General features: G+C 39.9%; 1 protein-coding gene across 1 annotated transcript in view; it reads right to left on the bottom strand.

Moving 5' to 3' along the window:
- The window catches only part of T265_03436 (hypothetical protein), a gene marked incomplete at both ends in the record, with an annotated part of 96,065 nt that extends 85,579 nt beyond the window's left edge, over positions 1-10,486 (bottom strand). Inside the window, 3 exons of the mRNA XM_009167920.1 lie at positions 1,603-1,802; positions 5,386-5,424; positions 10,426-10,486. Of these exons, the coding sequence (XP_009166184.1) occupies positions 1,603-1,802; positions 5,386-5,424; positions 10,426-10,486 (300 nt within the window). The remainder of the gene's footprint in view (positions 1-1,602; positions 1,803-5,385; positions 5,425-10,425) is intronic.
- Positions 10,487-11,799: the final 1,313 nt, after the last annotated feature.

Below are 11,799 nucleotides of genomic sequence, written 5' to 3' on the forward strand. Positions count from 1 at the left end.
CTTTAGCCGCCATGAAATATTTTCAAACGCATATCCAATCTCAGCGACTTCCTCTTTAAAGTCGCTTTGTAAACCCAGCTGATCAAGCAAGCGGATCAAACCTGAAACTGACTACCGGAAGCCCTATGAGTTTTACATAATTGACGCGATTCGGTTTTGTGAACGGTTTAGTCTATACAATAAGTTACTCAGTCATTAAATGAGATGAAAGTAATTTTACGCTGTCAGAAAATCGTCCTCAGTATTGTTTAAAACTGCACAATCCTTGGTTTTTCTCATACGTTGCACCACATCGTGTTCCGCTAAGACCGAGAGTAAGAACAATTTCCATCGCGGAATCTCCATGAATTTTCCAACGCATTACTCAAATCGCTGTTTGAAGACTTACTTGTGTGCTGAGCTTTTCAAATGGGGTGAACTAAAACCACCAGCTTATTTCGTAAAAATTCCGCATCATGTATAATGCCTTTCAACACTGCGGACTGTGCAAAAACCGTTATCATAACTCCGAGTAGATCTCCAAGTTAGTACCTCTAGTTCAACGGTTCGCTGCGAAATCGCCTCCTATGTTTAGCAAATGTCTCAAGTTGTCAAAGGTGACCATCGTAGAATGACAACCTTGTTTGAAACAGTCATGAGAAAATTGCAATCCAGGCTAAATCCAAAAAGCGCGACCAAGATCTCCAGTAAAATCCAGACTGTCAGCCAAGAAACAAACTAATGTTTCTTGTACTAGTTTTCCTTCAGTCATTAATACCATAAATGACGAATCAGATGCTGAAGATGAAATGAACCTGTGGATGCAGCGACAGAGCCGAAAGTCTTCTACGCCAAATGATCCATAGTTTAGAAAATTATGGTTGAGTAGGTTCTTGCTCATAAGCAGTGAACACCTCATCCATCGATCTACAAATGGATTATTGAGAGGGATAGGAACCCGAACGTGAATAGGTCGTTTATTATTCTGTTATGTTATACGAAAAAGTTTTGCCCCACTTCCATTAGGATATTACTCATTAAAAATGCTGCTAATCGTCTTATCCATTAGATGATAGCAGTATATTTTGGCTTGCCTCAGAAATAGATTTTTCTCTGAATTTTTCACAACGTTTACTTCAAAGCTACTTTTTCTTTGTTCTAAGTAATACGATCTGAATATTCAAAGTGTGAATATTCCACATTGGGCCTCTTTCTGTTTTCAGCCCTTGGATAAAGGATAATCAAGATTTCAATATTCATCGAGCTAGCCAGTTGTGTGGATGTTTATCGAATGTATGGGTCAGGTTAAAAAACATAGGACAGCCAATTCATAGAAGTCAAGAACTGATATGTGTTCGACACTCCCAAGCCTCCGCAGGTAGTGTAATTTATCCGATTGGCAAAGTGCTTTCTAGACATTGTCCACAGGACTCGCTCAGGTTGACCGAACCTCCGCAAAAACTGCGTTGCTTCTACGAGCCCATGTGTCTATTGGAGGGCCGCTCCCAACTTACGCGAATTGACCTCAAAAATATTGAGAAAGTTTACAATATTATCTGTTGGTTTGACAACATTTTTCCTCGTGAATCTCCTGGAACTGAAAGGAATATAGCGACCATTTACTTTCGGCATGGCGTTCGATTCCGTTACCCCACCCACAGTCAAGTAGGTGGATGCAAAATGAGCTCTTATTTTGGTGGTGAGATTTTTATGACCAAATTTAAAGTTGACGTTTTGAAAACCGATCATGGAAGAGTACCGTGCCAGTTTGGTTGAAAATATCTTACCATAGTTCTGATTATAACCGGAGTACTGATAGACTCCTGCAGGGGAAACAATTCGAAAATTAGTTCACGGTGGTAAATGCGAAACGTCAAAAGGTCAAGAATACTGCGGCAGCTCTGCCCGCGTGTTCTATTCGGGGAACCAAATCGTCATTTCAAGAATTTTCAAATTAACAGCGAGGTGTATTTCGAGAACTGCAAACAAGACTGAATCTACCAAAGGTTTTAGCCGCGATTAAACATATTCAGATGCACATCCAATCCCAGCGGCTTTCTGTTTAGGGTAGCTTGATGCACCCAGCTGATCGAGCAATCAAAACTCAAAGTGACTACCAAAAGCCATGTGAGTTTCGCATAACTGGGGCGATTGGGCTTTTGGACGGTTTAGTCTACACAGCGAATTACTGAGTCAGTAGATGAGATGGAAACAACTGTGAGCTGTGAGAAAGTCCATCACGTGGAGACTGTTTAGAGCTGCAAACTCTGTGGTTTTATCTCACACGTCGCACTATACCGTGTTCCACTTGGCCCGAAAGTAAGAGCATAACCCACGGTGAAATATCAGTGAAGTTTCCAACGCGTCACCCAAATTGCTGTTTGGAGGCTTACGTGCGACCTCAGCTGGACAAATGAGGTGAACATAAACCAGTTGCGCCTTTCGAAAAATTCCGCATCATATATAATGACTTTCAACACAGCGGAATGTGCAGAAACGGTTATAATAACTTCAAAATTCTTTTCATTCTGTATCATTTTATTCTTTGCCAACAGATGGTTCTTGTTGGACCGCTCACGCAGTGAGCCAACAATCTGAGGCCTTCACTCTATTTCACTGCGGCCTGGTATGGTTCTGAGAAAATCAGTCAATCTGTCAATAAGCATATTTACCTGTCGGTGAATTTTTTTCCAAAAGATTATGAAAAGTTTGCAATCGAGCTACTAAGCTCGGCAAACAAACCAATGATCAACTCCATCTTTGCTCAGGAGTCAGCTGATCTCGGATTCGAATTCAGCTAATCAAATAACATGCAGCCAACTCACAAATATCAACACCAAACTTCTTCCGCAAACTACCTCAAGGGAAATTTACTTTCCGAAATTCTGGCCTTAAAAAAACCATCCTTAACCGAACTTATATCTGGTTGTATCCTAGCCACTTTTGACGAGGAAAATCTTTAAGCTAGGGGTCCAATCCGAGGGCGATGTATCATACTTGACAACTCTTGGATCTGCTAAAAGTTCAAAGCGATGAAAATTAAAACTTCTATTTTGATCATAATCGTGCACACCGCTAATGTAACTTGAAAGGAAAAGCGGCTATCCACAAAAAAGTTCTCCACAATAGAGCTCCTTTTTCAAGAGACGCAAAGCGAATTTTTGAGCAAAACATACTACTCGCATGCCATTACCAGTAGTTTCAGTAGTACCGGTGGATTTAAATCTCCAAACCCAAGGAAAACCGGGTCATCTTGTGAGATCCGTCACCTAGCAAAACTACCCTTAGGTAATCGGTGTGAATGCGGTGATGACAGTAATTTATGGTGTGTATAATATGACTGGTCAGTCTGAATATTCGTTCCTTAATCCACACAAGCGGTGATGCTCCGGTGGTTTTCGCTGTGAAGCGTTTAAAAGAGTCAAATTTCTGGAACCCTAACCCTGGTTAAAATATTTGAAATTATCAAACCATCATGTGGCAATCGAAGACGGATTCACTGGAAAAATCTGACTATCGAGGAGTAGTGAGCCTAGTCACACTCGCAACGAGCAAACGTTAGACCATAAAATACTATTGCAGCAAAATATGCCAAAGGATGAATTGTGCAACGCACTATCTAAACATCACTTCATTCATTGGTATGCTAAATACTAAAACCATAAGAGCGAATTCAACTTTAAAAATAATGCGTATATGAAAGTGATGCATTTTATTGCACGTCAGAACTGCACAAATTTCGGAGAATGCCCTCCCCAAACATACCATTACCACCGCTGTATGGGTTCCCATAATTTAAGGTTGGTCCCTCTGAAGGTGTTGCGATTGGGAGACAGAACGGCCTGTTTTAAGTAGTATATATAATATATGACAATAATAATATATAATATGTTTCAAATAGACAACCTGTTAACTTTGCAGTAAAAAATTTAGTTGGATATGAACTACAATCCCTAGCATGTTATTTTGATACTATAATCTTGTAACCAAATAAATGAACTAAATTCCGTAGTGGAATGAGGATTTAAACCTCCTCGAAAATCCTGGGATGAATAATATAAAGCGTTATAACCAGGCATCCGCAAGGCATGAGAAGAAGCTCCACTAGTGGACGAATTTACGGGCGTAGTTCTTCGGGTTGTTGAGGATAACTGGTCTACTTCACACTTCCCATTGCAGAAAGTATGCCCTTGGGAGTGTTCAAGATAATGGTACGCGTATCTCCTGGAGATTTTTATAATCAATTGATATTAACAATTAAGACTTCATTTTGCAGGTGAGGCCATTTTGTGTTGAAAAACTGGGAAACATTTCATAACTGCTTTGTCCTTGTTGGGAATGGTCTGAATGGCTCATCTAGCGAATCTCTACTGTAGTTCGAAATCCCTTATAGGTCTGAGTCTACAGATTTTGGCCACAGTCCGCCGAATAGCTTGCATTAGACAGCATATAACATTACCTAGTCTTCGATCCCGGAATCCACATCATATTTCAACGTGTTGACTGCCTACTAGGTTGATGAAACATCCAATGATTGTACAAATTATCCTACATTCTTAGCTACTTGGCGTTTGCTAGTAGTAAGGCGATTTGAGAATGACAATCGAGATTTCATTCCATTGGTGAAGCCAGTCTATGCAAAAAATGCCCGGAAGCAGTGCACTGTTGTCTCAGTGAACGTAGATTTGCCTTAAACCCTGCTTACACGTCAATCGTGAAAAATGGTACACTCCCGCTTTCGACGCAGACTACATACTCCTAGATGCCAAAAATTTTAACTCTACTATCTACTTAACCCATTTATTGAAGTCGCAAAGTGTACAATTTAGGATGAAGTTGAGGGGCCAGTTTGGAGGCCGTCAGTCCTGAGTTCAGAACAAAATAAACGTCAGTATTGTTTCCTTACTGAACTTCCCGGTAATCCACATAGAGTATGAAAGTAATCTTTCATGTATACAATATTCAGAAATTCATTGACTGGTGCTTGGAAGGGATGAGGGAAATATTTGGCAGAGTAAATCGGTTGGCACAAGAATTTAGCGTTGTGCGACCATTTTTAGGCGTTTCCTAATACACGAATATAGTAATTGGACAAGTAGGCGATTGTCGAATCCACAAACTAGAGAAACTATAAAAAGTGAAGGTGATTAAGTCCTTGTGGATCATCCAGATCCACTTTGTTTCCCAAATTCTTAGTGGCCTGTTTTCTGTTCCACTAACTTCCACACTTTAGAAGACTTCCTTCTTCTTCAGCAGTAACACTGCTTCTGAAAACTGCGAGGGCACCAACTATTATCGTCTTCTGCACTGTTTCCAAGTCAGCGTGAAAAAATTCCTTGGTAGATTTTTACGTTTCATTCAAAGGTGCATCGCACATGCATCCACTTTCTGTTGTTTGGAACTTACCCGTGGAGGTCTTGTAGGTGTTGCCATAGGAAGATGACGCTAGCCGAAAAAGAACAAAAACACCAAGTAGGCTGAAGTATGTGGTCAAAATATCTGAGAGCTTTGGCTTTTTCTACTCTGAAAAAATCCTGGTATGCAAACCTATCGGCTTGCCCACGGTCTAACCGCATCCACGATTGTCGGGGCTTATTGGGCGACAGCGTCAAGCTGTATTTCCACATAGTTTCTCAGATGTGTAATGAGTCCACGCATGCGCCGTCATTTTAAACCTTTAGACATAATCTGAACAGACGCCTTCGTTTGCAACGCAGAGTATGGTCGAGTGCAATCTGGCGCACAACTGAACTCAAAGATTGCAACAGCTGTCGAAATCGCCATTGGATATCACCCAAATCCTATCAAACGGCTTAATAATTGCAGGCGGGATAGTCTTCGTATTTTAAAGATTAAATAAAATTGCACCAAATAAGTTGTTTACCAGGAATTACCCCCCGGAATGAGGCATTTTGGACAAAAGTGATCTCACTAACTATGGCAGGTATTTTGGCTTCGCTGTTCTGTGGCAGTGAAGACTTGTCAAGCGAAACACAATTAGGTTGTGCCCGGTGCAGACCTCACAACAGACCACCATTCCTGCGCGCCATTCCTGTCCGATAGTCATATTAAATTCAGTGGGCTACATGTGAATTCCATGAACTTTTGACAATGTCAGTGCATTTGTGAAGTCTTGTAGGCTCGCATCGTTCTAGGATAAACACGATGAGGTTTCTGTACCTCACAATCAGTTGTAGAATAGATCATACAATGTACATGGGTGTCCCTCAGCTGAATGTGCCAGTAAATTCCAGATTATCAAACCTAACATACACACATTTGCGTAGTTCGGAAAAGGTGGTCTCTGGAAATTCGGAGACCACGTTCGCCTGTGGAGCTTGAAAAAAGCGCGGACACGGCAGTGAACTCCCAAGAAACTTCATCGATCCTATGAGTTATTGAAACACAGCTGACTAGTAGTTTGCATTCTTGCTAGGAAATCAGACTACTTGAGTGCGGTCAATCCTCATTCATGACATTTTACCCATTATCATTTCTAGAACTACCAATACGAAACTGCTTTTCCAAATATTCCCGGAGCAAACAGAACGCTTGACGAAACATAATTTGCGTAACTTTTGTGTGGATATATGTAACTCAAATGCGTCTCCCAAAATTCTTTCTAGTGTAGTTGGAGCCGCCTTCAGCATATCCGGCAGCATTTATGTTCCCAGCGCGCGCGAAATACCCCTGCGACTGAAGCTGCGGAACCAAGTTTTCTTGAACTCCAAGAATGTTAAAACACGTGTTATTATGATCAGCAAATAATACATTCTTTTACGATCAGTACATTACCAAGAACGTGGCAAGATAGTCTTTAATTCTTCTTGTTCCAGATATCACAACCTACGCCAAAATATCCCCAGTGGAATTCAAATTATTTGATTTATTGGTAAATGGATCGATATTGTGAGATCACTGTGTTCAACCAGTAGGCGCAAAAAGTACTCCTTAAAGGACACCATGGAGGGAAGAAACTTTAAACAAAATGGACGAGATATCCCAAATCTTGTGATCCTCATTTTCAGTGGTGGTCACTATTCATCAAACGAGGGTATTTTGTTATCTCCCTTTGGATAGACTCATCTCTGCGTGGGATTATTGAAAGCTTTATCAACTTATCAGGGATGCACTTTGACCTTTCTACAGGATTCGCTCTCTTCCGTTGAAATTGAGCTTGTGTTGTCTATAAACATATGCATACATAATCTGTCGGCAAAGTACAATCAAACTCACCATATCCGTAACTGTGATTTGGTCCCTCTAAAATGTGGCAGTCAGCAATAAAATGGTATAAGGATAGCCTGCCTGTGTGTGTAACGCTCATCAGAGACGACGCTACTTAACCACTGTTAAGGGTTATGCTTTTAGTTTTTCAACACGTGCAATGTGCAACCAACTTAAGATTTGGTTATTCCGAGAGGAACCATGAATGTTGCTAAGATGTTACGCCTTTATTCCTATTGCCTATTATTATGATCGGCCTCAGAATCCAGAAGAGCAAATGCGAGCAACCAAGGGATTCAAAACCACTATATTTCGTAACGGCAAAATAGATGGCTCTTAAAACGTAACCTGTTATTCGATGCTAATTATGTAAGCAATGTTGAGGTGATAGAATACCGTTTATTGCTGTAAGCGACTGCGATGAAGTGAATTCTGATTGAAATAGTCCCGATCGATTTCGACATTGCCTCAAATTAACGAAGTATGCATACATAGCTCCTGACAAGTAGATTGTTTGAAAAGCTAGGATTCCCGGTTTAAAAATCTTGAAAACTGTTCTGCACCGGTTTGAGTGAGTTCCTTTAGATAGTCACGATCAGTCGTTATTCCAGATATGTACAAGGTCATCTGATCTTCAATCTCCCCAATATTTCCAAGTAACAGAATGCGTTACGTAAAACCCATCGTAAGACATGTTTGAGCTCACCGGTAGAGGTTCTGTAGCTGCCACTTGAGAAAGGCTTTTCTGCTGAAGGAAACCAAATAAAGTGGACACAGAAATTGACGCGGATCCTCTAAAACCACCAGGGACCATGATAAATAAATAGTTTGCCTGTAAACGCTGCAACGTGGATATTCCTCTCTGTGTCGCCCGGACATCTACCGATGGCAGACTGAAGCATCAGCATTCAAAGATATATATACATACTTAGAACGAGTAATGACCAGAAGCCTGTTGAGCCAATAATGAGATTTTACGCAAAAAGTACTTCACCTTAACCGTTTGCACAGTGTTCTTATTTTTTAAAGCAAAACGTTGCCGAACAGTTGAGCTAGAGTGAATCTGCGAAATCCAGCCATTTTCGGGAGAAAGCGTAACGTGCGTGAATGTTGAATCACTGGTATCCACCCCGACAACGGTACAAGCGGTTGTTGAAAAATGCTAATCCTCAGGATCTGGTTACCGGTATAATTCAGCATGATCCGGAAGACACCGTGTTTCTTGCTTACGGAGATTTGAAACTGTTTCTAGGAAATCGCACGTTCTTCTTGTCTCAACGGATTCAACAGCTCAATTTTTGTATGCCAGAAGCCAAAGGCATTTAGGGTGACGACTGAGTTATCCATTGTGCAGCTCTACATCAGTGACACATCTATGTTATTCGGTTTGTTCTACAGAACACTGATCCAATGCCAGGTCTCTGTGTTTCTGTACTGGAAGCCAAAGGGTACTCGACGGATAAAACCCCAACTAATTTGGCATGTTTAAGCGCATCGCGCGGTATTTATCAACCAAGTGAATATATTTTATTAGGAATGCGAAAAAGTATTAAACGCTTACGTTTCTTATCCTGTTTCTCCTTGTAAAGATATCGTATATCTGTGAAGATTTTAGCAAGTCGAACGAAGGTTATGGAGCTCAGTACAACATTCCTTGCTTTGTTTCGAAGTTAATTCTAGTAACGGAACTGTCCACTTGAACTGTATTGATTTTCTGCAAGATAGGTAGATGTACGCAGCAATATCTGGTGAAAGGTTTGCTAAAGCGAGAAGGATTGACTCCACTCCCGCTCAAAATATCTATCATGTTCAAGTTGATCCGAAGTATTCATCGCTCACGGTGAGAAAAGCTTTGTGGTGTGAATACGACCAGCATATCTATGTGCTGGAGCTTATATTATATCATATTTCATCTACTTTCAAGTTTTGAGTAGTAAATGGAAAACGACGTTTTGGATTCGTTTCAACGTCAGCGTCACTTTACGTGTTGGAATGGGTCCTCGCTTAAAAATGAGCGGTTTGATCTAGTAAACAGACAATTTTATAAGAAATGGAGAATTTCAAAACCATTTATCACCAGTTAATATCCGTTCATATTGATCGCATTCTCCTACCGTTCAAATCACGGATTTCGCTCGAAAAACGCAGCACATTCTTCATCAATTATTCAGTCAATTTGTGAAAATTAATCTACTTACACTTCACTGGATCGTCTGGTTAAAGTCAATATTAACATATTGAAGCATTAAGATGATAATGTATATAATTTATTATATAATATTTATTGTACATAATAATATATATTACGCATAACATATTGTATCTAATATAATAATAGTAATACAATATTAATATAACGTAAGAATTTGTAGTGAACCTGATGTTTCTGTACAGTTTCTGCGTACCGTTTCTGCTTCTACTTTACACGGATCTTTGGATGTCTTGTGCATTGTGATATTAATTTGGAGACGTCTTTGGTACCAATGTGACGGAGTGAAATAAGTTTGCAATTTGTAGGTTACATGAAAGGATCCTAGACCCTGTTATTATCTTTTGGTAGAAAATATTTTAAAAGTGCATTCTATGTGCTTCCGCAAAGTACCTTTAATTCAAGGTATCGTGTGAGTCTCCTTGGAAACCATTTTGATATGAAAAAAGAACATTTCCTATCATATTGTTTCAATACAAAGCAGGTGATATTTTTATTGGATTGCACATCAAATTGGCAACTGCTGATGGTTGCACAAGTTTTAGTTCCGTAACCACCATCAACTCATTAAGCCAGTCCTGCGCCTTCATACTTTTTTTTCCGCTTTCAAAGGTAAATTGGTATTGTGGATATCTGGCTGTTTGAATCTGTTGCAAAACGCATGGAGACTTCTTGTGGATTTGTCTTTATTTAGTAATAATCGGTGCCCAAATCAACACAAATCTTGTAGGCAGCTGTCAGCGGTTTTTATTGAAAACATTCCGAAATCATTTACACAAAATAATCCTCTCATGAAAGTAAAAACATAACGAAAGGAAAACACAATATTTCTTAGTATGAACGGCCCCAAAATTCTTCTAAATAAGAATTCTGCTGAAGATATCGTGACGAACTACGGCAATGATTAAAGTTCTGTAGTTTCGGCAAACCTCACAGCCACTATAGCCATACATTTTGCAGTAGAAGACGTAGTCATTGGAAAAATAAGGTTCTTTTACCAGGTAACTTACCTCTTTCCTTCTGTTGATTGTATTTGTTGTGGGGTACGTCTGAAATAAACATTGCTGGCATGTGGTATGTGGTCTGCATGTATGTGGTCTGCGTGTGAGCAGATGTCAACAATTTTCCAGCAGTCAATTTAAGGTCATGAGGTGTGCAATGACAATATAATTACGCAAACAGTCAGACAAATATCAGAGCTAGATTCGGTTTGTTTCAGAGAACATCGGTCTGATACCAGGTCTGGATGGTTGTGAACTGCAAGCCAGCATGTACTCAATGGCGTAAACTACGGATCATTGAGAACGTGTAAGCGCATCGCGAGGTACTTATCAACCGAGACAATATATTTTTTCAGGTATGCGGAAAAGTATTAAACGCTTACGTTTCTTATGCTGTTTCTCCTTGTAGAGATATCGTATATCTGTGAAGATTTTAGCAAATCGAACGAAGGTTACGGATCTCAGTAAAACATTCCTTGCTTTGTTGCAAAATTAATTATATTAACGGAACTGTCCATTTAAGCTGCACTGGTTTTTTGCATGATATGCAGATATGATGTGCACAAATATTTAATAAAGCGTTTGCTAAAGCGAGGAGGATTGACTCAAATGTGACGTGTGTCGAAGCCTAAACTATCGCTTATCAGGATTCACTTAGACATGAAAACGATAGTGCTTTCTGAAATGAGAGCGCCTTGATAGTTTTCATTTCCCCGCCAGCCCAAAATTTCCCAAATGGCGTTTCTAGTTATTTTTCACAGAGACACGATTCTGCTCAAACTATCTATCATGTTCGAGGTGATCCGAACTGCTCATCGTCTACGGTGTGAAAAGCTGTGTGGTGTGACTACTGTATAGGACCAGCACATTTGTATGCTAGGGGTTATATTTTGCCATAAATCATCTACCTGCACATTTTGAATCCATACATTCATTGATTTACAGGAAGCGAAAATTTGGCATTCGTTTTTTGTCAGCTCGACAGTGCGTATTTGAATGGTCCTCGCCTAGGAATGAGTGGCTTGTCCTAATAATTCAACAACCTTATAAGAAATGGAACAATTCAAACCCTTTCTATCAGTTGATATCCGTTCATACTAATCGTATTCTCCTACCTTTCAAACGGATTTTACTCAACCAACGCAGCAGCTTTTCTCATCAAGTAATCAATCAATTTGTAAAAATAAATCTACTCACCCTCCACTGGATCGTCTGGTAGAAATTTTGCAATTTGTAGATTACATAGAAGGCTCCTAGACTCTGTTATTAGATTGTCATATAAAATATCTTAAACGTACATCCTATGTGACGAAACGAGGATATTGTGAGTATCCGTGGGGCTTCCTCCTTTATATTTCCCATAGTGGCATTTACTCATTCACA

Source organism: Opisthorchis viverrini (genome assembly GCF_000715545.1).
Source record: "Opisthorchis viverrini unplaced genomic scaffold opera_v5_49, whole genome shotgun sequence".
NCBI lineage: Eukaryota > Metazoa > Platyhelminthes > Trematoda > Opisthorchiida > Opisthorchiidae > Opisthorchis > Opisthorchis viverrini.